General features: G+C 25.1%; 1 protein-coding gene across 2 annotated transcripts; it reads right to left on the bottom strand.

Moving 5' to 3' along the window:
* Positions 1-90: 90 nt before the first annotated feature.
* Ptp99A (Protein tyrosine phosphatase 99A) lies at positions 91-24,745 on the bottom strand. Of its 2 annotated transcripts, none has more exons than XM_089220629.1 (14): positions 24,138-24,745; positions 22,449-22,634; positions 14,945-15,234; positions 14,604-14,866; positions 14,176-14,480; positions 10,665-10,879; positions 9,081-9,206; positions 8,853-9,019; positions 8,478-8,766; positions 8,235-8,406; positions 7,549-7,679; positions 7,214-7,485; positions 6,603-6,738; positions 91-6,540 (listed from the first exon to the last, which is right to left on the bottom strand). In XM_089220629.1, exons 1-14 carry the CDS (start codon positions 24,247-24,249, stop codon positions 6,352-6,354), a joined length of 2,853 nt encoding a protein of 950 aa, XP_089076755.1. In that variant the 5' UTR covers positions 24,250-24,745; the 3' UTR covers positions 91-6,351. The 2 variants fall into 2 exon arrangements, with proteins under 2 accessions (XP_089076755.1, XP_089076761.1); XM_089220635.1 differs by having other exon boundaries at positions 14,176-14,462; positions 24,138-24,744.
* Positions 24,746-26,510: the final 1,765 nt, after the last annotated feature.

Raw genomic sequence — 26,510 nt, 5'->3', positions numbered from 1 at the left:
TGTACAGAGCGAAAACCATACTGCCCGTCCCCCCTATATGAGCCAATACATAGAATATTGTGTATTCAAAATTAATTCATTAACAAAAAATAAGGCGTATAAATATAAAATTTATTTTTTCATTTGTTATTGCGTGAATAAAATAAATTTGTTATTACAATATACAATGTAACTTAGAAATGTATTGTATACAAATGAATTACATATTTTATTTAAACTATTCTACAGTATATTAAAGTATTAAATTATTATATTATATTGTCTATAGTTATTAAAACTTCACAAGTACATATAATAATAATAACTTTATTCAAATATGCATCCAGTTAAATAACATAAATATTAAATCAAATGTTTGTATAAAAGTCATGCAAGTAAGTATATTATTTTTACAGTAAAAATATTGGTTTATGTATTTTTAATAAGTACTATGGCATGTAATTATTATTAATCATACCAATGTAAATTTCTTCAAACATTCATTCCATTATATTTACATTTGCATATGTATGTATGTATGTGTGTGAGTGTGTGTGTGTGTGCACCAATAATTATAAAAAATGAATCAAAGACTTAAATCAACAGGTCAAATATTTCTTTATAAAATTTTATCATTTTGATGTTATATATCTTGCTAAATTAACAGTAAGTGATGCCATTTTATATGATAATAATTTGGTTTATACAGTTAATAAATATATTTGATCGTAATTTTAATAATTATAATAATACAATGTATTTAATCAAAACTATATATACAAAAATTAAAAGAATTAAGATCATATTTTACTGTTCGGTAATTTAAACAAAGTTTACAACAAAAATAAATTAAAAACCAATAGAAAACAATGAATCTTTTAAAATTTTGACTAGTTTTCTATACATACTAATTTTTTTGTCAATAATTAGAATGAACAAAATTCAAGTATTTTAGTAACTAAAATGTGTGTACAATAATTAGGTAACTAATAAATAAACAATAGATATTAAGCATTTTACTCCGTAGAAAATAATATTTTTTTCAAGGGACATTGAATTGAATTTTAATAGTTTAAATAGTTTTTGTAAAAATTTATGTTATCTTCCTTGAACTTGGAGTGGAAAATAATTACAATAAATAAGACGGTAATACTTTATTAATTTTTTACAATTGAAATAGTCAAAAAAATTACCAAAAATAATATCATTCATAAATAGCATCTACATAACTACATCTATACTATTTAATCAGACTTCAAAACATTAAAACAAAATTTGTTTTTTATAAGACAGAAAATACTGTCTTATAATAATTAAATTTTGGCACAATTTACTGAAAAAGTGTAGGTTGAGGATAGAAAATATAAAAAAATACAAAATTTTATTGAGCAAAATTAACATTTTAATGTTGCTTACTCAATGATTTGCCAATCATTATTTAAAAAATTTCAACTTACAAAACTCCAAATATAAATATACAGTTCAATAAATAGTTTTATTAAACAGTTAACTTAAAAATCAACCATTTAATAAATGTTTAGCCAAAACATAGAGTACTCTATAAAATGTGAAAACATGTAGTTGTAATTATATTAGTTATATACACCTGCAGCAATTTAGAGACAAAATTGTTTAGAATTGTAAGTGCCAAGAAATCAATAAATAATAAAAATGAAAGGCACTGTTATATTTAAATATATTTACTTACTCTAAAATAAGTATAAATTAAATTTATGGAACTTGAAGAATATTTCAAATCACTTCAATAGGAAAATAATAATAATAAATATAAATTAGGCCATACATATAAGACTAGTAAATAAAGACATTAAACATAATGGTAAATTTATACAATGGACCGTCAGGAGACAATTAAAAATAGGTAGTGACATTAAAATTAAGTTATACAGATTGACATAAATTTGTGAAGTGTAGTTTGGAAGTTTGTACAAATTAAAGGTTACCGAATATTCTGGAAAAATCTATACATACATAAATATTTTTATCTAAAGCAAGAATGTCATACATTGATACATTCTAAAAAGAAATAGAATCATTTACGTTAAGACTTCTATAACATAAATAATGAATATATATATTTCCCTCACAAATTCTATATATTAAGATCATTATCATAAACATCTAAATTGTATAATAAACCTATAATTAATTCTTGGGTATAATTTTATTTCACTTTAATTTGATAAGGTTTAATTGATTTAAATTTTTTTTTTTAAATGATCTATTTACTTGAGAAAAACTTTTAAATTTTTAATATTTGCGGCCAATCTCAGTGTCACCAGTCTTCTATCTCTTACTTAGAAAATGTATTAATTAATTTCTACTGTGTGTGTCATAAACCAAATGTATGTTGATCATGCATTTTTATCTACCAATATCAAATTAAATGAATTGTTTTAATACATGGTATAAAACAGTCTTAGTAAATATTTATTAACATATAAAACATCTAATACAATTGTCAACTACATTTTTTTAATTATTGACTAGTATTAAACTAAAATACACGTTAATGTATAATGTCATCATAATTCTAAGAGGTTATATAATAAATCAGTAGCATTTGACATAAATAGGTGTATAAATATAGTGCAGCATAAAACTAAATCTAGATTGTGCAATAATTAAAAGTATATTACAAAAGCTTTAAGGATCAATTAAGTGTGTTAAAATGTTGCCATAGTGTTTATCTCGATACTTCATTATTTATTATTGTTTAGATTACGTTCATCACAAATAATTTAAATAAATAATTGTTTTATCTTTAGCATTTTAAATTGACATGACTAAAAGTATATTATACGAACGCTTTTAATTATGGCACTACAATTTCAGATTTGTATTTTAATTTCATAAATTTTGAATAATATAGGGATTCTAAATTTATAATTTTAAACTGTAATAATAAAACTAAAAATATAAATAAACTGTAATTACAATAAATACATCATCATTGACATAAGAAGTATGTTTTTTAACTTAAAAAATCATGATTGATATAGCAAGCAGAATAACTTAATACTTACTATTTTTAATTACATAAACTAATGATCATTATTAATTAACTGTTAATTTAATTAATATAAATTTATATGTTAATTAACATGGTAAAAAAAAATAATGTTACATATCTTAAAAAGTAACTATATTTCTTTGACTGGACAAAAAATGTACTTAAATCAATTCAAATTTTGAAAATAAGACTTAAATTTTCTGCAAAGTGTTTAAAGGATACATTTTTCAGCAAGGGGAACAATTTAAAATAAGCTTATTAATCCTAACATTTTGGAAAATTTTAAATTTCACCAAATGATTATTAAATTAATTGGTAAAAAATGTGTAATTTAACTGAAAATTAAAAAGAAAAAAAAATTATTTGAAACAATGAGTGATTTTTTTTATTAATGATGTTAAAAATTAAGTATCATCACACAGAAATAATTATTTTAATAGATTTTATCACTTTTTTGAAACATTTAAGAGTATATTTTGTTTAAAACGAATTTATTAGGACTATCATTTAATAAAGGGAAATTGTTGAAGTATCTGATAAAAAAAAACTATGTTTAAAGTTTATGACTATTTTATTAACTATTATTTATTAGGCAAACTAAAAGAAAAAAAGGTAACTATTCAATAATTCTAAAACATTTCTAAAACAATTCGGAACAAATATCATTGTTACCAATTACAAAATAATATAACAATAAATTAGATTTAAAAGCATAAATAATTGGATAGTATTCTTTTAGTTTTCATTATTGCAATGCATTATGTACAATAACACTGATATACTAACTGATAAAAAATACGATTATTAACAACAAAAATTGGTTAGGTCAAGGTTTGTTTTATGTTACATTAGATGTATATTAAAAAAAGTAATTGGATAAAATCATCTCATGTCAAATATTTAAAAATAGCTAAGAAAAATGTGTTGGTATCTTATGATAATAAGATTATGTAGGATCAAAATATAAAATTGAGAATAAAAAATACTTATTTAAAAAATTTGTATTGTGTTAATATTAATTATGGTATAAAAACTATATTATAAAAAGTTAGAATATGGTAGAAAGTTAAAATGCAATAGCTGAATGTAAAAAATTATAAATATTTATGGCGGCCTTTATCGGTTATTATTCAAATTATTATGTTTAATACTATACTATTAGATGGGGTTAAATTGTAAAAAGTTTAAAATATTTAGAAAAAATTTGAATATTACCCAAGATGGATAACATTAAAAATTATTTGAAAATAGTTTTATCTTAAATTACATAACTTTCAAATAAATAAAACCTTAGTTAAAATATCCAATATAACTAATAATCTTAACATAACTGTATAAAATGATAAAATAATGTTTTATTATAAATTTATACATTTAAGTAATAATAACAGACTTTTATAACGGGAAAAAAAAAATGTTAAAATTGAATTACCTAGTAAATGTTTTAAAAAATTTTCATTTCTATTAAACAATATTTCTTTTAATACCAAGAATATTTATATGTCTAGTTTAAAATAACGTTATAAAATAACTTGAAATATTTACATCGGAAAAATAATACATTTAAATTGTTAATAGACATCAGACATGGGGTACACAATAATAATAAATATTTAGAATAGACATATTATTTAAACACACATTATTAAAATCCAATTAATAATAACATACTTAAAAAAAAAACATCAAGCAAACTCAAATTATGTAATTAATTAAGACAATGGAATGATGACTAGTAAAACTGAGAGAAAACATTGTGTATAAGGTTATGAAATTGCACTTGTAATATTGAATTAATAGTCCAATTTATAAAATATAAAAATGATTTAATCAAATTGATTAATTAAACATAATTAGTCACTTGTGGTAATTACAGGTATACTCTAACAAATATCATGCTCTAGAATTTGACTAAGAAATTAAAATTGAACCTTATCTTTAAAAAAGTAAAACAATTTAAAAAAATTTTTGTTATTAAACAATAAAAAATAGTAATTTTTCTTCAATAAAGATGCAAAATAAATATTTTGAATAACTATTTAGTTTTGAATTATGAGTGTCTCTAAAGTTAAATGGAATACCTAGTAAACTAAAAAATTTTTACCAATTTATGTAAAAGGCCGCCACAGAAGTATTTTTCTATACAGTAAATTGAGATGAAATTTGTTTGAACATATTATATTAGTCTGTACAGATGTACAGCCAAATCTGGTTAAGCCAAACAAAAACATAAAAAAAAAATAATTTATAAACATCCACACATATTACTAATACTAATAATAATATAATATAATAGACTATACCATTATATTAAACTTGATCATGAGCTAATAGTATAATTTTGCCATACTAAAAAAAAGGGATTTGTTTGTTGGGTTGGTAATTTTATACTCCTAGCATTGAACAAACATGATTCAAACTTAACAATTAATTAATAGAACTATTTTTTTTAAATATTTTTCCCATGATGATTTTTATTTGAATGTAGTAAATTTGTTACAGTAATGGTTTTGGATCATTATTCATTAGTGTTGAAAAATAATAAAATAATATTATGATGTATTAATGAGTAAATAGTTAGAATGATATTAATATTGTAATAAAGAACTACATAAAAAAAAAAAAATGATTTTATCCATCAAATGTATAAAACTGCTTTAATTGATAGAAATCTTGTATACAAATCCAATTGTCTTTATAATTTTAAAACAGTGATAATAATGGAAGTAAAAAGGTATTTTTTTTATTTAAAAGATTTAAATGGAAAAATACCTTACTCATCTCAAGATAAATTTAATCAACACAAAAAAAATTTCGATGATGGGGATGTGATCAGCATTTTTAATGAAGAAGATATTTATGAAATGTTTTTTAGGTATCTTGCATTAAATTCTATAATTTTCTAAGTACTATACTAGTCTTTCATATTAATATTTTTAGCGTAGCTAGTATAAATAAAGATTGCAAATATTATACCGGCAAATCAGTAATTAAGTACCTTATTTAAATATATTGCAATTATAAACTAAAAATAGTTGGTTATTTTCCAAAATGTAAAACTAGAAAAATGTTGATGATAATTAATTTTTACTATCACTAATCATAATTGTTAATATATGTTATTTTTTTTTTTATATTACCAATATTTCTATTTTAAATTCTGATAAATTAATAGAAGGTTAATTTATAGTGATTTAAATTTACTAAGTAATTTAAACATACAATTTCTAAAAAATTGAAGATACTAATAGACTTGTTTAATGTACCAAAACAGTAATTGAGTAATTAGTCAAACTACTTAACAGCTACTTTTAAACTACATACGAGTTTATGAATTTCTATGATTGAGAAATTAATACTCCATTTTGTTTATTTGGCGAAAGAGCATTTCCATTTGGTAAAGTGAGTGAACTATGACTACCATTAGCCACATTATTTATACTAGTAATTGATGTTGATGGCAATACATTAAAGCAGCTTCCTCCAGACATGAGTTCCAAAGCCCGATATAATAATAAGTAATTTTCCTATTCAAAATAAATAATAAATAGTACACATACATATTATGTTTTTTGATAGTTTAACTTACTATATCCTTCCAAATGCCGGGTCTTTGATTATGGTAAAGTTTAGCATACAATGCAATATCAACTACATTTTCATGTTGCAGTTGCTTACCTATAGTTGTTAAACAACAAAATATTGCTGCTTCTGTTCCACCATATCTACAATAAAGTGATATTTAAAATAAGCAAGTTAATATTTATAGTTTTTTAGTAAATATTTAAAATTAAAACAATTAAAAAAATTAAAGCTGATCTTTATCTGTAAAAATGTATACTTAACAATTAATGGATCTCTAAACATTTAAGGTTAACATTATGGTTTTATTTTTATTTAAAGCTTATTAATTTCAAGTATATTGTAAGTCAATCAGTTAGGTATAAATTAATTGAATAATAGACTGCAGTATAGATAATTTTTATGACACTTTATATTGTAAGCCTTATTTACATACAAATTATAAAACTATGTTTTAGAGTAATATTAAATGAAGCTACCTTTATTAATATTTTTATCAATATGTATGCTATTTAATAAATTATCAAACAACTAAATAATAAAATATAATCATGTATCTACAATTTTTATTGTATTTACATTACTATTATTTTATATATCATATGAACAAATACTCACTTATCTACTACAACAATTGGACCATTTTGGTATTCTAAATGCCACATTTGTACAATTTCTAATAATTTAATCAATGAGGATAATTCTCTCACAGAATATTTACTGTGAATTAATCTAACTGGAAGCATAAAATCATCTTGTACAGATTGAATGACAAGATCTCTTGTTTCATAATCATCTCCTATTTTGTCTTCTTGAACACTTTTAACTTTAAAATTATCACTATCTAATGTTGTGTCAGAGTCCATAGGCCAAAATTTAATAAGTGAGTCCTATATTATAATAAAAATTCATATTTTAATTAGTTTTAAACCATTAAAGTAAATACAACAAACCGTGTCTTCACTCATATCAGTTAATATTACTACAGTCTGTGCATTGTGGTCCCAGAGCATTTGCCAAAAATCTAAAACTGTATTTTCTAGAGGATGCTGTGTAACAATGAATTCTCCTAGTCGTTTAAACCCTGAAAATATAAAATATAATATTTAAGTTGTATAATTATATACTAGAAAAATTTGTCATGATCATAATTGAAGTTGAAACTAGTATCGTTTTTTCCATATGAGGAGTTTTGACTATTGACCAATAGTAAGCCCAATTGGTCTAGTCAGGTTGATGAATAGGTCGTCAATTTAAAATTTTGTTTGGGCATCTGTAGGTTTCTGCTTTGCCCGGTTTGAAGAATGATGGTATCTTTTCCTAGACTACTTAGTTCCTAGAGATCCAATTGCTTATCCATAAAGAGATTTCACATATACTCTAATATTATAGTGTGAATCATAAAAAATGGCTTAAATAAATTATGAGTTCTACCAACTTCTAGTTATGATTTATCCCTAAGAGTGTGTTTTACTCATTGATTTAAATTTAAATTTAATTTAAGGTTTGTACCCACGAAGTAAAAAATGAATATAATTTCAAATTCTTAATATTTATGTGAATTTATCATGGCAATTCTGATCTAAGTCAACAAATTTATTTAATATATAATTATTTTAGTGGAATATAAATTAGTTACCAATTATCCAAGATGCATTAATGTAATCACTTCCTTCAATTCCAGGTTTTGGTGTTAAGTGCACTCGAGAATTTTCAACGGGAATAAATTCTTGAGATCTATTTTTACTTTGATTAAATGGTTTATTTGCAGAAAGTAACAAATATTCTTGTGGGACAAATGATGTTATCATCTGCAAGATAAATAAAATATAAATAATCATAAAAAAAAATTATTTTCTAAAATATTTCTAGTTATTCAAACCTTATAATGTTTTTCAAAATCTGAGGCAAATGATGCAATTTTACAATCGGCTATGTCTGTTTGAAGATAACTTTTTAGGGTTTTTTTATTAATGCTAGAATACATACAATTTATTGCTTCTAATAGAGCGTCATGGATAAATATATACTGTTCTTCAGTTTGAACTAAAAAATTTCTTTGCTGTCTAATGTGCTTTAAGAAATCAAATATATTCACTTCTTTTTCACTTTTAATTTGTTTTAGCATAGTGTCTAATACAATATATGTACCAGTTCTACCGACGCCAGCACTAAAAAATAAATTTAATTAACATGATTTATCAGTTTTTTTTTAAACTTTAAACTAAATTATAAACACATAAATTTATTAACATACCTGCAATGAACAACAATAGGACCAGCATCAGCAGGATTAGCACCAGCTGATTTATTCACAAAACTTAAAATTGGCAAAGGATGATCGGGCGTTCCATGATCAGGCCAATTAGTATAATGATATTGATATATAGTTCTACCTAATGGCATGTTTTTTTTCTTTTTAGCCTAAAAAAATATTTTTCTTAAACTTCTTTTATTTCGAAAATATATAATAAAATAATATTACTCGTGTATGATGCACTTGAAATGTACGAACAGTATACATAGCCATAAGTTCTTCTTTTAATAGTTTAACCTGAATGAAACCATATGTTTCAATACCTTCATTTGGCCAGTATAAATCACACTTCCTCTATTAAAAAAAAAAAAATAAACAGTAAGTCTAATAAACATTTTTGCACTATTTTCTATAATTAATTTTGTGTTTCATAATTTTTTTGTACTTAAAATTGCATTATATACAACAGAATCAAGCAGATTATACAAAAAAAAAAAAATGATGAAAATTAAACATAAAAATGTATTTAGAGACAATTTGAATTTTTCACTTTCTAATCTACAAATCTTCACAGATAATTCCAAAACCAACAAGTATTTGGATATAATATTAATACACTCAAGGCACCAAATAAAATTAAATTTTAAGGTTAATTAATGTTTTTTCTTTTTTGACAATCATTATTTTTAAAATGTTTATAATAGATAATTACAGTATTGAACATAGTAGACTATAAATTATTATAAACAATACACTTATACTATATGATGTTAAGATAAATATAAACTTAATTGCATAACCACTAGTCTAACTAAGTATAGCACCGTGATCTAATAATATTATATTTGGTCATGTGTGCTTGGTAAGTGTGCTTCATAACTTAATAAAGATCGCCACACCACTGATGTGGAGAACCAAGCTTTATTGTATACAAGGTCGCCAGCAGGGAGGGAGGGCAACGACCCCTGCTAATTAAGATATTACCTAATTTATATAAAAAACAGAATTTATGGTAAGTGTATTATTTTTTGCTGCCCCCCACACCCCCCCCCCCTCCCCACCGAGAAAAATTTCTGCGGGCGGCCTTGATTGTATACAGAATATACTTCTCAATGTAGAAATTATCTTTAGCACATATTCTATACAATGATCAAAATATAGTAGAATTTCTGAAGAAAGAGGTAAAGCTATAATTATTATGTAGTTTTAGTAGTAGATTTTGATGTTAATGCATTCTCCGTCATTAGGCTACAAGTAGCTGAAATTATTATTAAACTTCTTTATGAAGAAGAAAAAATAATAAAAATATTCAACTAATTTATTGATTTGATTGACAATTTACAACCTAAATAACATTTTTATCCTTGAATCAAATCATTATAAAATTATAAATAATAATAGCAGTCACAGGCTGAACTCCAAAAATTAAAACATTAATGGTGGGTAAGACTTTGGTTACAAATTATTAAAAAGGGGGCTTATTTCTAAGTATGCTTTGAAGTTGAAATTATTGTGAGATGATTGGTTAACAAACTAAATTGTTAACCTAAAAATATTATTATACTTAAAACTGATATTTAAAGTAAAGTGAAATAATCACATAATATCTTTAAAAGTATGAATCAAATATGAGGTTCCAGTTTCCTACTTATCTCTACCACAATATTTTAAATTAACTTTTAACACGAAACACTATTAGATTATACAGAATAAATTGTAAGATAATAAATTCAGTTTTAAAATTAAAAAAATTTAATTTTTAAATTTATTTTATGATCAATTTTAATTATACTGATTCTTCAAATATATTACCCGGCCACGTTCCACTAAATTTGTTATCATCACAATAACATGAACATGTTGTTCCCACACCATTTGCCAAAAATCAATAATTGTTGATGGTAATGGTCCTTGTGTACCAATGTATGCATTAGCTTTTTCAAAACCATCAATATAGTTAGCGTTTATATAGTCAGAATGACTTCCTGGAATATTATTAACGTGGAGTTTAACTCTGCTATGATCGTCTGTAAATTAAAATATTATCAAACGAATCATTGATTACACAATTTTAAATAAAACCTATAAAAAATAAACAAAAGTTGATTAAATTAGTATATATTTTGTATTAATTGATTTTTAATTACAATCCATTCTATATACATTATGGTTATGGATAATGTAATGATAGCCAAATGTCATTATTAGCAAAGAATAAATAAGAAACCACACTCTAAGAGCAGCAGTCCTCACTAGGATTTTCGAAAAGGCCAAATATAATTTTTGAAAATCACTTGGGGGCCACTTGCATTTTTATTAATGTCATATTTATTTTAATTTGTATGATCTGTATAAAATATTTTTACAATAAGCACAATAGATGAAAGAATGCATAAGGGAGCTTGGTTGGATTGATTAGAAAAACTGTTCAATAATAGTACTTCATGCTTACATTTTCACTGAATTTAGTGAAGAATAGTAAAAATAATAATAATAATAATAAAACGAGACAAGATATTTTGTAAGAAAAGGGTATTGTAGAAAAAGTTCATGTATAACACAAACGTTTTTCTTGAACTATCTATTTCGAATTTTAGAATATACAATTTTATTTTAGTACAGACCGTGTAGTGGAGACTGCTGCTCTATAGTATGATATAATAGTGGAGACCTGGCCACAAAGTTACTAACATACCAATGGAGGCTCCGCATATGAGTTTGTGCATTTTTTTATTAAGAATCTATTTGTATAGTAGTATTTACAATGATATTTATTTATTTTGTTTGTTGCTTTAAAATCATTTTAATTCATCTTTTTATCAAAGAATAATTAGCAAAATTATAGCTAAAACCCAAATTGATTAAATAACAACTATAGTATCAAACTTATGCATAGGCGCAAATAGGGGGGCCAGGGGGGCTTAGCCCTCCCTAAGAATTGCTATAGCCCCCCAAAAATAACTACATGATACACATTATTTAATTTAAACGCATCATAAGAGTATTCAGTATCCTGATCTGAGCTACAGCTTCAGCCCCCTCAGATTTCAAACACTATTTGTGCCTATGAACTATATTATGTTAATAATATTTTGGACAACATATGCGTGTATAATGTCTTCTTAAAAACGTACATTATAGCAAACACTATTCTATGCGAAACAACTTTATTTCCTCTGAATTTATCACAGAATTTCCAAAATTTGACAAGGCATACTGAAATTTTTTCCTGTTTTGTGCGTTTCTATTATTTAAACAAATAAAGTTCTTCTCTATGCTTTGTTGAATTTTGGTAGTTTTAAAAATAAAATTTGGTTTGCGTAAAAATAACCATTTTTTTTTTTTGTTTTTTTCCCTGACTATGAAAACCACTAGGAATTTTAATTTTAATAATATAAAATTACCAAAAAGATTCACTTTATTATTTGAAAAGATACTGAAACAAAAATCGTAATATTTTTACTATCTCCAATATTTATGACAGAAAAAAATGCATATCATTGTAAATACAATACATTCATTTGCTTCACTCAGAATTTAATATTAAGAGGGCATCATATCTGCATGTTGTGTCAACAAGGTAAATAATTTACGTTCATCGTTCATTAGTTTCAATAGAGTACTGGTTAATTTTAAAATTAGAGCGAACTAACCTATTATCAAACTTTTAGATAAGAACATTATCTGTGTTTTCTTGTTAGTTTTTTGGATGTTTTCATTTTTAAACGAATTAAAAGTATTTTCAAATATTAATATTATGTATTCTCATAATTCACTTAAAATTAAAATAGTATCGCGTAAAAATAACGAGAGAACACAAATCATGTTTTTATCTAAAAGTTTGATGAGACACTCAATTATAAAAACTGATAGCACTCTATTAAAACTGGTGAATGAAAATTTACAATGCCCTATGTGTGTAAGACTGAAACAATATAATATGTCGTTATGACGTCCTCATAATTATTACATTTTTTATCAAATTATGGCCAACACCCGGTCAGAGGCTCAAGGTAATTAGGTAACTCATTTATTTATTACAGGAAGATAGAATGTCATACCCTTGATAAACTACCATGCATTTTGTTGAATATTAGCCAATGGATTCTAAATAATTTTGTAAAAACTATAATAATAATACCATAAATACATTATTTTTTACAATTTGTATTGTTAAAAGCGTAAGTTAATTCAAATTACTGGATATGAACTGATCTCGGGGGAAAAAGATGTCTGACTAAAACAATTAATATATTCTATAAATATAACAATCCAAATTAAGGTCTCAAATATACGAAAACGTGTAGACAACAATGTTCAAGAGATAGCGTTATTAGCCTTATACTCACTATATAGGGCTTCTTACGGAACAGGAGATGAATCTCCTCTACAATTTTGATCATAAGTTTTTACAATAAAATTACTCTGTAACCCATATTCTTTGAACGTACAAACGTGTTTTAAATTAAACTTTTGAAGTACATATTTTAATGAGATGCCTATTTAATTATTATTTCATACATAACAATATAAGAATATTTAATACAAAAGAAGCAATAATATTAGAATACCATTTCTAATCTACAATGGTGGATACCTGAATTTCTCATTGTAAACTAGTGGAGCACATGAAAGGAATACAGAAGACTACATTAAATTTTATGGTCAGCTTTCAACAAATACATAGGCATGCAACTGACTTTTACCTAAAAAACCTTATTTTTATAACTACACATTAAGGTGTACTTAATTTTAAGCTACGAGTGCTATAAATAAAACAAGGTTCACTTATTAATTAATGAGTGCACCAAAGCTGGTAGCTTAATGTTTAATAATTAAAATCTTGAAAATGTTAAAAATTCTACTCAATTAAGATTAAATCTATAAAGTGCCCATCCATAAATTTAACCCGTATACCACTAAGATAAATTAATAAGATTTATCTTACTCTTTCAGAGGGGTTTATTGTCTTCTCAATTAAATAAAAAAGCACTAATGCAATTAGATTACGGTTACATTATAGTATAAAGAGGTAACAGAATTATATGGAACTAAAAATGTAATATCTTCACTGTATTAATATTAGCTGGGTTATATTTAAACTAAGGATACATAACTACTCTAGCTAAAGTTTATGGCTTATGTCAACATTATCTGTAACATATATAATATCAGAGTATTATATCAGAGAGGCAATCATCTTAGGAATTAGACAAAACTAAGCACTCTGTTATCAAATACACTTTGAACATTGTTTTAGACTCTCATTCCAAATATATGAGTAGATTACAGTAGCATAATTTACTTTAATTTATTTGCTTACAAGGAACTATGTTGAGGTATCGGTTTTTTGATTTATTTTCTGGTAGTTGTGATGATTCAGTTGAAAAATCAAAATTCATAGACTCCTCTTGAATAATTTCATATTCTTTGCTAAAACCAATATCCCCATCAACATGTAAATTAGCAACATGCCTAGCAAAACCATCCACTGTTACAACATGAGATTCTTGTTTGTGCTTCCACCAATCAGAATTTGGTAATGTTGGTACAGTATGTGACACAAATGGTGGATCCTCCAGATAATAATAAGCAGCATGAAAGTATACCCTACACACAGGATGGCATCTATAGTACAAAACATTTATTTTATGTGTTACATGTAAAGAATCACACATATTGTTAGCTATGGTGAAAAAAAATGAATGTGTAAAATATTATATTTATGTTAATAAACAAACAAATACTTACTGCCAAAATAAAACAACAGCTACTATGAAGAGTAATCCCAAAACGCAACATAAGCCAATTAAAAGGGATTTTGTGTTTTCAATTAAATTATGATTATTTTTTGAAGTATTATCATTATCACAATCTTTATGTAAGTAGACTGAACGAGGTTCTGAAGCTTGACCTTCAATTAAATTATCACCTAGGAAACTATTTGTTGCTCCATTTATTTTTAATTCATAAATGGTATTGCTTGTTAAGTTTTGAACAATATACTGATTATGCTAAAAAATAATAATTTTATAATAAATTAAATCAAATATTATGTTAAGATGAAATCTGAAAACCCATAATTTACATACATTTGAATTGATACTGTCTTTCGGTAATGAAATGTTGAAATTCTTAACAATATCTGAAGTATCGGAAACATAAATTATATATTCATCCACTGATTTATAAAACAGTTGAGGTGTAGTCCATTGTAAAAAAATAGATGTACCATTAGTTCCTGGTACACATGTAGCATTTGTAATAATTGGTGGACCTGGACCATCAACATCAGTATATTGAATTATTGTATCTGAAGATTCACTTTTTATAAATTGTTCACATTTGGCTACAACGTGTACTTGGTACTTAGTAAAAGGTACTGCAAATTTAAGTAAAAAAAGTGTTTAAAAACAGAAAATTGAGATTAAACATTTTATTTTAATAATAAATAATAACATAAATAAGTAACAATTTACAATACTAAAATGTATCATCAAAAATTTGTTTTAATGCAATAATTATAATAATATTTTTGTTTTAAAAATAACCTAGTTAGATAGGTACATAATAGATAATGTATGTTCAAATATTTAGGAATATAGCATCTAATTTTGAGAATCAAATCTGTAATAAATAAAAAACCAACTTTACTATAATTGGTCCTATTATATAATCAAAGTCTACAAACAATTAAATTTAAAAAAATTAAATACTTCCAGAAAATTATCAAATATATTCTAGAAAATAACCACAAAAACAAATAATTCAATTAAACTAACAATATGTCAAATAGTTTGATTGAGAAATGTGTTTATTAATAATTAACAAATAAGTGCTAATTAAAAAACTATTGTCATAATAAATTGGTTATTGTAATAAATAGTTCAAATTTATACGTAAATGTTATTTTTTGTGGTGGGCAGAAGAATTGATAGAAAAATAATTCTTGGATACAAATGTTTTCATTTAATTTCCCAGTTAATGAATAAACAATATTTCAACTTTTATTTTTTATTATCTATAAATTTATCATAATATTTTTATATATCTTTACAGTTAAAATCAATAAAAGCTTGAGAAGACAAAAAATATTAATGTTATCTTTAAAACTACCTCTAATCATCAGAACCTAAATGAATATGCATTTTTATCATTGATGGACATATTATAATAATGTATTTTCAAGGCAAATAAATTGAAAGTTTATCGAAGTACCTGTAAATTAAAATGTGTTCTTAAATGGAAGATAATAGCTTACATTTTTTAACCATTGTTAAGTTCTTATTTTGTTGAATATTCTGTTATTTAAATTTACCAAAAGTAAAAAAATATGACAGTTAAAATATTTTTTTTTTTTTAAATTTATCTAAAATTAATTTTCAACCAATGGATTAATTTTATGATGTAAAATATAAATATAACATCATAGTATCAGATGACAAGAAATTCCATAAATAGCAATAATTCTAAAGAAATAAACAAAAAAAGGTATTCTTAAAAATTGAAAATAATAAAAATGTATAGCATTTCATTCATCAAAGTTGTTTTATGTAATGGTAAATATTCCTATGAATCATTTTAACAATGACATAATATATAGATCAAATTTTTTTTCAAAATATTGTAACACAAATATTTAATATTATGAAATTTCCTTAGAAAATAGTAATTCAATACAAACTTTGTAGCAAAAATATTGAATTTTACTTGTTTAGCTCAACACTAGGGTTCGGAAATTATAGGAGTTGCATATTGTTTGGTATGCTGTTGAATTATAGCAGATCCAGCTAGAAATCTGAGCTATACAATGTTGAGTTTAAAAATTGAAAATTAAAAAAGCGGGTAAGTCGTGGATGTCGCTCTGCTGTACAGTAGGTTACTGTAATGGATGGGATTAAATTTGAATGCAATGATAGGTATCATTGTATATGAAAAACGATTCTGAACGGAGATGATTTGTCAGTCTAGGATATATTATATTTAAATATTGTCATATATTCTATTTTGAAACAAATATTTGATTTTTCAATTAAGACGCATTTTGCATATGGCATGGTTAATCAATTAGTGTAGTTATCATAATTCATAATACCTTATATTATCATAGATATACATATACCTGGTTTGAGGATAAATTGTTATCATTATGCGATTTCATAAAAATTTAAAACTCAAACGCTCAAAACATTTTTCCTATAATGACGCTTCAAATTTTCTCTATAGCTATTTGGAGCAAAACTTATGGAAAATTTAGTGTTGAATTTTATAACCTTAGATAAAAATACAAACAATATTATGAATTTTGAACTACAAAATAATTCGCAAATATTCATGGTTTTAACGAATTTTTGTCGATATTTGAAATTCCAATGCTAATAAAAATTTCTGGTTGACATTTTTTTTGTGATAAAGATTGACAAATTTGTAAGGAATCTTGTATTAAATTTTCAAATCTTAGGTATAAAAGGAAAATTTTTTATGAATTTCTAGGAAAAATAATTTACGAATTTTCGTGATTTTTACGTATGTTGTCAAAATTAAACTTTGAATGCATGTAAAAAAAAATTGTGGCTATATATTTCTTTTATTTTTCAACTGCTATTGTAAAAATATATTATGAGCCTTGTATTAAATTCTCAAATCTTAGAATTAAAAAGAAAAACTTTTATGAATTTTGATCTAAGATAATATTAAAATTGCCGTAATTTTTACGTATTAAGTCAATATTTGAAATTCAAATCCTAATAAAAAAAAATCGTGCCTATGTATTTTTGTATTTTTTTAATCACTATATGAATAACTTATGAGGAACTTTGTATTAAATTTTCAAGTATTTTGATTCGGCCAAAATATTTTATCAACACTTCAAAAAAATTTTTTCAGAAAATATGAAAATTTCAGTTGTCTATAAATACCTCAAAAAAAAAAGAAAATTAAATCATGTAAAGAAAATGCCAATCTAAATAACTGGTAAAATGTTCAAGTATCTACGACTTATACTTTTTGAATAATAACAAATGTTTAAAATCGTTTGAGGATATATCGTTATCGTTACGCTATTTCGAAAAAATTTAAAATTCAAACGCACTTAAAATTTTTCCTATAACGACGCTTCGAGTTTTCTCTATAGTTATTTGAAGGAAAACTTATGGAAAACTTAGTGTTATATTTTTAATCCTTAGTTATAAACAGAAAAATTTTTATGATTTTTAAACTTCAAAATTACTTACAAATTTTCGCGTTTTCGACATATTTCGTAAAAATTTGAACTATACACGCGTATAAAAAAAAATTGTGGCTAACGATTTTTAATTTTTTTTAGCTACAATAAGAACAACTTATAAGCAACCTTGTATTAAATTTTCAAGTTTTTTGGTCGTCCAACATTTGTTTACCGACACTTCAAAAAAAAAAATTGTCAAAAAAATTGAAAATTTCAGTGGTCTATAAATAACTCAAAAAAGTCAACACTTTTTGAAAATTAAACTGTATATATATAACACTAACATAAACATTTGGTGAAAATTTTAAGTATTTACAGTGATTAGTTTTTGAATTACAACCATATAAAAAAATCAATTTGGTCGAAAACTGGTTTTGCGTAAAAATTCCAGTTTTTCTGTCATTTTTTTTTTGTTTTTCTCGATTTTTTTGAAAACTGTTGGAAAATATTTACTTTTCACCTCTATAATGCACCAAGGATCTTCAATTTTACATCGGAAACCACCCCCAAAGTTTGAAATCGAAGCATTATTTCTTCTGTCACTATCACTTCGTTCAGAATCTAAAATGCATATTTTGCATATTTCGATTATTTTAGAGAAAAGTGCATATTTCGTCATTTTCATTGATTTTTGCATATTTGTATGCGCATTTAATATTTTCTATAAAAATTATTTTTTTCATTCTTAACTAATTTCTTTTAAATAATGTTACATTTTTTCAGTTCAATAGAATCTTAAACGCCAGTTGGAGTTTTAAATAATACAATTTTTTAAATATACATTTTTAACGCCAGTTGGAGTTTTAAATAATACAATTTTTTAAATATACATTTTTATAATTTATTTTCGTGTATATTATACACTTTCAATAAATAAATACATATTTCACATTTTTTATAATTTTTTGCCCTTTTTTGGTCCTATAACTTCCGAACCCTACTCATCACATTATAAAAACGAAACTAGTTAATTTCTGAAATAAAAAGGTATTTAAAAAATATCTAAAGAGAATTGCAATTTTGAAAAATATCTAGGATTGTCAAATCTGCCAAGATCATAAATTGGGAATAGTGTTGCACAAATGTCTACGATTGAAGGATTCAAAAATTTCAGAATGTGTGAGAGGCTAAAAGATTTTGAAATTTAATTGATAAAAATAAATCTGATACATATCATATCAAATTCATGATTCTATAAATATTAAAGTTTAATTACTACACATCTTAAATGTTAAGAGCTTGCACTAAAAAAGTCATCAGTTCTACTGATTAATATAACATAAGTTTACTTAATATGATAAGAACCATTCAAATTTTAAACTGTGATCACATCAAAATTTTTCATATACACTAATAATGAACAAAATGAAGGTTCCATTGGTTTTACGATTGCATTAATGACTTAGAAGGATTTATTTTTTATCATACTTTTTTTTTTATAATCTGAACAATCCGAAAACTGTTAGGTTATAATATGCCATTTCTTTACCTATGTAAAAAGTAATGATAGGTTGAACTTTAACCGTACAGCACACGCTTCACGGTCAAAAAGACCAGACTTTAAGAATTTTGTTCATTGTTTCAAAAATACGAAATATTAACCTTTAAATTAGATAATAAACTAAGATTAGATACAACTCCTGATTGTTTACGATTTTATGCCTGTACTATAGAAGGGTTCAAAGTTCACTACCTATCAATATACGATCTAAAAGACCGTGTGCGTGCTATGATGTGACATTAATAAACAATTTAATTTTATGAAAACTCAAATATGGGGTTTTTTTAAACTCTCTAATCACCGATAAGACATTATTTTCTATCCATAAAACGTAAATGAATATTTATTTTCATTGTGACTGGCAAGATTGTTGCTAGTTGACATTGGTTCGCCATACTGTGTGTAACTACGAGTATAATACACTACACATACGGATAAAACATTGATAAATGTAAGTATTATTACATTTTATTTTTACCAGGCAATTTTTTGTTTTAGTCTCACTATATTTTCAATATAGTTTTTTTACATTATACTATTTTTTCATTAGAATGGACAATGATTTTTAATTGAAATATTTCAATACACGCTCAAAAACACTGTGTGTGTGGAACCTCGTGAATACTTTTTATACGTGTAATCTAGGGTTATAGGTGTCATATTTGAATTTCCCGAACAATCTTTAGAAATATCACCAAAAAAAAATATAGACATAATTTTAATAATATAACACGAAAAAATAACAGATTTGAGACCTAAAAAGTAAGGAACTTTACTTCTGTTGTATGGTAGGTTTCAAATGTAGTATGTTATTAAGTAGTTTACTGTACTGTTATATGTGAATTAATGAATCAGATCTAGGTAGAGTTATGTATTTCTGTAAAATTATATTTTTTATGTATTTTCTATTTGAGAACAAACACTGTTATTTCTTGATATATTAATATTCAATTTGATAGAAATTCAAATATCAAAATACATAAAAAGAATATTTTACCCTCGTAAATGAGATATTTTTAAATTAATGAGAAACCTTGAATTAAATTATTAAACTATACCAAAAATCAAATATAAATTTTAAAATAATTAAGTTACTAAGCAAATTAGAAAATGTTAACTACCTATAAACCATTAAAAGTTGGAATTAATATTTTTAAGTTTCATTTAATTTTAATTATTAAATACCTATATAATACTAGTAATAATGAAATGTTTCAAATTTCTAATATAGGTAGTGTCTTGAATTATCTATTATTTGTTAAATAACTAAAATTGTTTTAAGTAAAATCATTAAAAACAATTTGAACTGCAAACAATTATTATGAATTGCGATTGTTCTTTTGAATTTCGATTTGTCAAAGAAACAATTAAAAAATAAAATAAAATGTACCAATACATATATTAACCAATAAAATTCAATGTCACAGTAAAAAATGGCAATACTCTTTTGAATATTAATTTAAATTTAAAAGAATCATTTATCCAGTTAAAATCATTAAACAATTAATATCTGCTAAATTGTATGCTATAACAATTTAAATAATATTGTAAAATCTTATATAATATATATATAACAATGAAATCTATTGTATAAATTGTGAAGTAAAGTATAAAAAGTGTACATTTTCTATAATCAATCCATTCAAAAAAATATATTAGAATATTTAGAGCTTATATTATTATATTACATTTTGTTACACCGTTTATAAATTTTAATGAAATTACCCAAACATTTTCATGATTTATTAGTTAAAAACCTTGTCATTTCTTACATTTGCTTCTCAATTTATTACTATAAACAATTAGAAATAAGAAAGATATGCAAATTTAGATTTAACATTAGATAATTTAGAAATATTGGAATATTGGGTATCATTATCTTGACTACCACCATGTTAACATAAACATAAAATTATTATCAACAAACTATTTAAAAAATTATACAGGTTTTAATATCAAACAACCTCGGTTAGGTTAGGTTAATTAACCTAAATATTATAATATTATAATTAACCTAAAAGAAGAAAGTTAAGTAATAATGATCAATAATGTTCAAAAAATAAATAAAATCTATTTTTGGTGACTAATTTTTAGAAATATTTTTCAACAAATTATCAAATGGATTATTTTTTCTAAGTTAGTCCGCCAAGAAAGGACTCCAATAAATAGTGTCTTTCCCCCTTATACTTTTATTTCTATCACATTTTTTGGTAATCTCTAAAGATCAATTATAATTTCAACTAACAGTAAACACTAAATAATAACGGAATAGTAATCAGCGTTTGTCATTGCATTGGGATAGAAGTCGAAGTAATAGAAACTCAAAGTCGGGATAACAGATAAATACCAAATATTGTATAAAATATTTTAAAACCTTAGCACAGTAAAAAAAATATACGTCAAAATAAAATTAATTATTTGAAATATTAATTCATACATTGTCAGCTTGAATTTATTTTATGATAAAAGATGTAACTATACAGTTGCCTGTTTTTAAAAAAAAATTTGATTTTAATAAAAATTTAAAATCTCAAATTTTTTTAGTTTTAATTTTTTTGATTATTAATTTAGATTAATTACAATATAATACAACTATAATTTTAAATAATTAAGAAATACAATATTATAGTATAGGTAATAGAAGATTTAAGTAATTTTTATACCCCAATTGGACAAAAAATTGGGGTATAAAAATGAATGAAAGATGACTTTGAATTGAATAACATAAGATGCTGAGGATTAATCATTGTTCTACAAGGAGTAATTTCAACTAATTAATTATATTTTAGTAAAATATAAAATGAACATTTTCAATTATAAAAAAAAGAGTAGTCTGTTTAAAATATTATAAAAATAGTTAAATACTTACTGAGATCTATAATAGTATATATGTGTGTATTTGCCAATAATTTTGCGTATGTGTTATTGTCGTCTGAATAATAAAGAGTATAATTGGTGATTCCATCCTCGCCATCTTTTGGTGCGAGCCATGTTATTGTTATGGATCGACTGGTTACATTAGCAACAGTTAAATTTTGTGGTTTGCTTTTGGTTACTGTAACAATAAATACAATTAAAATTAAAGATAAACTATTTCATTAATATTCACATACCTATTAAATTTTAAATTAAAAATTACAAATACAACATTTTTGTACCCAATTTTAAAAGCCTTGTAAATGAAATTAAAAACATTTCAATTGATGAAATCATAATTGGGATAATTAATACTAATTATAAAAGAAAGGACAAAAGGTAAAAAGTATTATTAAATGTAATAGTATTCATATTATAATGATAAGAATTTTGTATTTTTAAGTAAAAACATTTATTTTTAAATTCAAAGTATTTTATAGGTAATAGATATAAATTTGACTCAATGTGATAACAATATCTAAAATTAGATATAAATTCATAATCAAATACAAATTTTTGAATCTGAAAACTATCATTGGTATTAAACTTGATAAATAATTGAAAATACATCTATGCAAAACTAATCAAAATTTAAATGATTGAATATCTAGTTGGTTACCTACTACCTACTCATTCATATTTGTAATGGTTCTCTGAGCAATCGGGCAGATACAAGACTTACCAATGAAAATTAAGTCTACATTTAGATTTTTTGGGGGGGCCTATGCAAAGTGTAGAGGCTTAGCCCCCCACCCCAGTTCTCCTTATTTGCGCCTATGATTATTATTAAATATGAATATCTATAGTATATTTTATTTTTTAATAATAAACTGCTTACTTTTCTCATGTATCTAATTCATGCAAATGTTTTCAAGATAAAAGTTTTTAATTGGTTTGAATCATGAAAATACAAAAATAGTTTGCAATTGTAATCTATCTTTAAATACAGAAGAAAATATTTTTATGACTGAATAAATTTATCCTTATTTTAGATATAATATTACGATACACGGTTGTACTAATGAGAGAGAGCCTGTAATCACACTTAAAGTTAACTAAAAGAAATAGTAGAATAGGATAGGATGGTACAGGATTTAAAAAGATTCAAAAAACATAATTTAAAAAGATATTGGTAGGTATTTTGCCAGTAAGATAGCTATATCAAAATATTTTACTATGGTTTTAGTTAGATAAAAAGTTTAATGTAAATAACTTATAATTATGAGGTTTTTAGTAGTATAATTGATAAAATAAAGCACAATATAATATTCCAGTAAAATAGGTATGAAAATAAATTAGTCGTTTTGTTAAACTTTGGTAAATTACGTGGATCCACTTTTAATTTAATGCAATATATCAGAGTACATTTTTAAAAATTCTACTACAATTCTACAATTCTAACTACACAAATGAGTGTGTGGCTGGCAAATTTAATAAAACGAGTCAGTGTCGGTGTATAATCTGCAAACGTATGAACCGTGTGCAAAGATACACGTCCTTTAGATGCAGGCCTAACAAAGTACCATGTTAACTATGGAAGGGGGGGCAAGACGAGGACCGGGATCCAAGATCGCTAATACCATAATTTAGGAGAGCGTAATGACGACAGACACCTCTGTACTGCACTAGGTGGCGGACTTACTCTGAGAGTCGCAGCTGCTTTTGTTCTGGGCGGCTGCGCGTCCGATGCAAACGTACAGGCAATTGGGACACGAGAACAAGACGAAGCCCAGACACCATGTTGCTATCCACATCTCCCGGACGGTGTGTTTGTACGATATGTGCGGGCGTTCACGACGCAGCGTGGCGTACCGTCGTTGTTGCACTGCCTAATGCCTTTCTGATTTCGATAACGATGGCGCGTTCATCGCATCCGCCGATTAGCGACCGACTGACGGCGCGGCGCGGGCGAGCACGTCATTATTCCTAATTCCTATTGCAATAGTCGTACGGCACACGACGACGCGGTCCGCGCAGCGCAAACGACGACGACGACAACGACGGACCGGCAATATGATGCATCAAGGAAATCGGGCGACGCGCGCTTATAACTATTACCTATCGCTGTTTACGATTGACGGCCGTACAGTCGTAATCGCTGGCGAACGTAGAACCTTATTATCATAGACAAATATTACAATAATTAATCTTAAACTATTGAACACTGTTCATGTAATATTATGATTTATAAATTATTATTAATAATAGTTATGGACACCGTCGTACACCACTGCACTGCCGCAGTGTTTACGATACCTTATCAGTTTATCAAGTATCAACGCCATCGCCGACGATGCCGCGGATCGTGGGTACTGCGCCGGCGCGGCGGGGGCAACGGTGATTTTACACTATCGCACGCATGCGCACGAGAAATGGCAAATAATATATTAGAATATATATATATATATATTATACATAATGCTGCTCGCCGATGTAAAGTTAAGCGAATTTCAGCCATGGTTGAGCTCACGCTAGACAGGACGAGACGCATAATTTGCAATAGCGGGCACGCTCAGACTCGGCAGAGTTCAGACAACATTTTCTTTCTTTTTATTCCTATGAACAAGGGCGTTCAACAGTGTGACCAGAACAGGCTCACTAGTTACCACGCGAAGTCGAAGTGTATACATAATAATATAGTACTATTATGGTAGGCTTCGATTGTTTTAAGGGTTTCTCCTCTTCGCCTTTGAATAGTAATTCATGTATAATAGATGTTATCCATAAATCAAACATTCACGAAGAATATCGGTTTTTTGTATAATATCAAATTTGTAAAAATATAGTGGAATTATCTTTCATTTTTACATTACTTGACGATTGAATTTAGAAATAATTCATGAAATACATTTTTATTTTTTAATCAAGTTATTTTAGTCTCTTCGAAATCTTACTACAATACTACACTACATCACTATAAGCTTATTAAGAATTATATCTAATGAACATAATTCTTGTGTGCTTAGAAATTCATTATCTACATATTATGCTAAAATATTATGTACCTATTTTATAATACATTTTTAAACTGGTAATTAAAATTAGGGATCTAAATTCCAGTGTATATGGCGTGGGCACTATGTGTGTGCTATGCGTACCTATCTGGTTATTTATGGAGATATCAAGTTACCCAGTAACATTTTTTCATATTTAACTTAAATAGTTTGATAAATATGAATAAACATAGTCATTGATAATTTAGAACATTATAGAGTTAATGCATTTATCCATATTATCTGGATACGTGATTGAGCACCGACAATATTATTGTCAATTGCATAACATAGCGAACATTGGCAAATATACCATATTGTATATGGGTGCAATGTACTATGGATAAAGGGATTGAATTGAAATTAAAAAGTACTTAAATTCATAAATTACAATATCTTGACGTGATTAATGCTTAAAAAGTAAGCACGCTCATTCGTTTTTCTAAAATATACCCCTCAAACAACTCTTAAAAGGGAGTTCAAAAAAGTATTTGAGGCTATCGTGTTAAATTATATTTTGTTTCTATACATTTTGATAACCAACTTAATTTTATATTGCATGTTTATAAGAGGAAATTACTGAGTTCTAATTACTCTGTACCTATAGGTACAGAGAGATTCTCGGGTTAACACTATATATTTCTCGAAAATTAGTTTTTGGGAATAGTTTTTTTTATATCCTTTGATAATGATGGTATTATTTCGTTATAATAATAAAAATAATTTTTATTTCCACACTTATACACAAATATAATATTAAAGTTATAGATTTTACAGCTTATTAATTTTTAACGTTAGTAAAAGACGTGATGGCATAAAAACAATATTATATACGTACCTGTCCCAGTAATTTATAATTTTTTTTAATTCAGACTAATTAAATTATCTGTTTTTAATTTAAAAAAAGCAAAAACGAGTAAAAACTTGATTAAATAGAATAATGAAAACTACTAAAAGTAAAAATTCAAAAAGAACATCAAATTGATGTAAAATTATGATCATTTTGGAAGCAGCTACAAACA

Source organism: Diuraphis noxia, unplaced genomic scaffold (assembly GCF_037042655.1).
Source record: "Diuraphis noxia isolate RWA-SAM2 unplaced genomic scaffold, SU_Dnox_SAM2 contig0001, whole genome shotgun sequence".
NCBI classification, from domain to species: domain Eukaryota; kingdom Metazoa; phylum Arthropoda; class Insecta; order Hemiptera; family Aphididae; genus Diuraphis; species Diuraphis noxia.
The sequence above is the reverse complement of the archived record's forward strand: the minus strand, read 5'-3'. Positions and strand labels throughout refer to the sequence as shown.

Excerpts from the sequence above, each read along its gene's own strand:
- Ptp99A (XM_089220629.1), bottom strand. The coding sequence starts at position 24,249 with ATGTGGATAGCAACATGGTGTCTGGGCTTCGTCTTGTTCTCGTGTCCC. Across the intron at positions 14,481-14,603 it reads GCTGTTGTTTTATTTTGGCA|ATGCCATCCTGTGTGTAGGG; the intron begins GTAAGTATTTGT and ends TTTGTACTATAG. Across the intron at positions 9,020-9,080 it reads TTCAAGTGCATCATACACGA|GCTAAAAAGAAAAAAAACAT; the intron begins GTAATATTATTT and ends ATATTTTTTTAG.